Here is a 1,018-nt window from a genome sequence, read left to right on the forward strand (position 1 = left end):
GACCATCGTGAAACTGTCGGAGCTTTTTATGAAAACCGCGCACTTGTACAAAGGATTTTAAAATTCGTCCTCGCTCTCTAAAGTTGTAATGATACCAATGTATATCTCATAGTGGGAACTGGACATTAATTTTCCCCCGACCTTTTAATTTTATCGGTGTTTTGTTCTTACAATCATTCCTTGCGTTTTTCTAATGGTGCGAAATTACCCATTCTTTGAGCGTTTTGCCTCCGTTTAGAGAAAGTCGGTGGTCGTCGTTTTTTGGGAGGGGATAGGGGATGTGGTCCACGCAACGTCGGGCGTACTCCGTTCCGCTATGCCCCGCCCCCCGCCCCGGCTAGCCGCGCTACTCTCCGCCACGCCACGCCGCGCCGCGCCACCCGCATATCATATGGCTAACACAATTACCCCACATGTCGTGGTGGGCGCCACGTGTTTGCACTTTTTAGCACCCCCTTTTTTTTGCAGCCATCGCCACCCTCCGTCCCTTTCGTCTTGTAGAACATAAAGCGTGTGGTCTATTTTTTTAAATGCAACTTTTAAAAAGTTTTTTTTTCTTTTTGCGTGAACAGAAACCGACTGGAGAGCAACGCTGAACACTGGAGCGCGCTGTTGCTGTCGATGCGGGAGCTCATCGAGTGGGTCATCCGGAAGGACACGGAGCTGAGCGGGCTGGAGCCCCTCGGCGGTGACATGGCCACGCTTCGGAAGCAGCAGGTAAGCGAGCTGAAGCAACTTACCATTTACAAAAATTATCAGTCCCCAAAATTCGGCCAAAATTTTGCAATGAAAAGAGAGAGCCAAAACTTTGGCAACCTAGGTGACATTGCGACAACGGCGTTTAGAGTGGCGTTCTCATTGAACTTTCCTCGATTGCACTTAAACGTTTGGTGCGCTGTCTGTTTCAGGACGACCACCGCGCCTTCCGCCGGCAGCTGCAGGACAAGAGGCCCGTCATCGAGGGCAATCTGCTCAGCGGACGGCAGTACATCGCCAACGAGCCGCCGCTCTCCGACAC

The 1,018-nt window shown here is 51.4% G+C and overlaps 1 protein-coding gene across 1 annotated transcript in view; it reads left to right on the top strand.

Annotated features, from left to right (window-relative positions):
• Nucleotides 1–1,018, top strand: part of LOC113207601 (dystrophin, isoforms A/C/F/G/H) — a 192,270-nt gene that overhangs the window by 176,340 nt on the left and 14,912 nt on the right. The window contains exons 47-48 of the mRNA XM_052264317.1: nt 573–717; nt 909–1,018. Of these exons, the coding sequence (XP_052120277.1) occupies nt 573–717; nt 909–1,018 (255 nt within the window). The remainder of the gene's footprint in view (nt 1–572; nt 718–908) is intronic.

This window comes from Frankliniella occidentalis, unplaced genomic scaffold (genome assembly GCF_000697945.3).
Source record: "Frankliniella occidentalis isolate FOCC.00 unplaced genomic scaffold, Focc_3.1 Scaffold18, whole genome shotgun sequence".
NCBI classification, from domain to species: domain Eukaryota; kingdom Metazoa; phylum Arthropoda; class Insecta; order Thysanoptera; family Thripidae; genus Frankliniella; species Frankliniella occidentalis.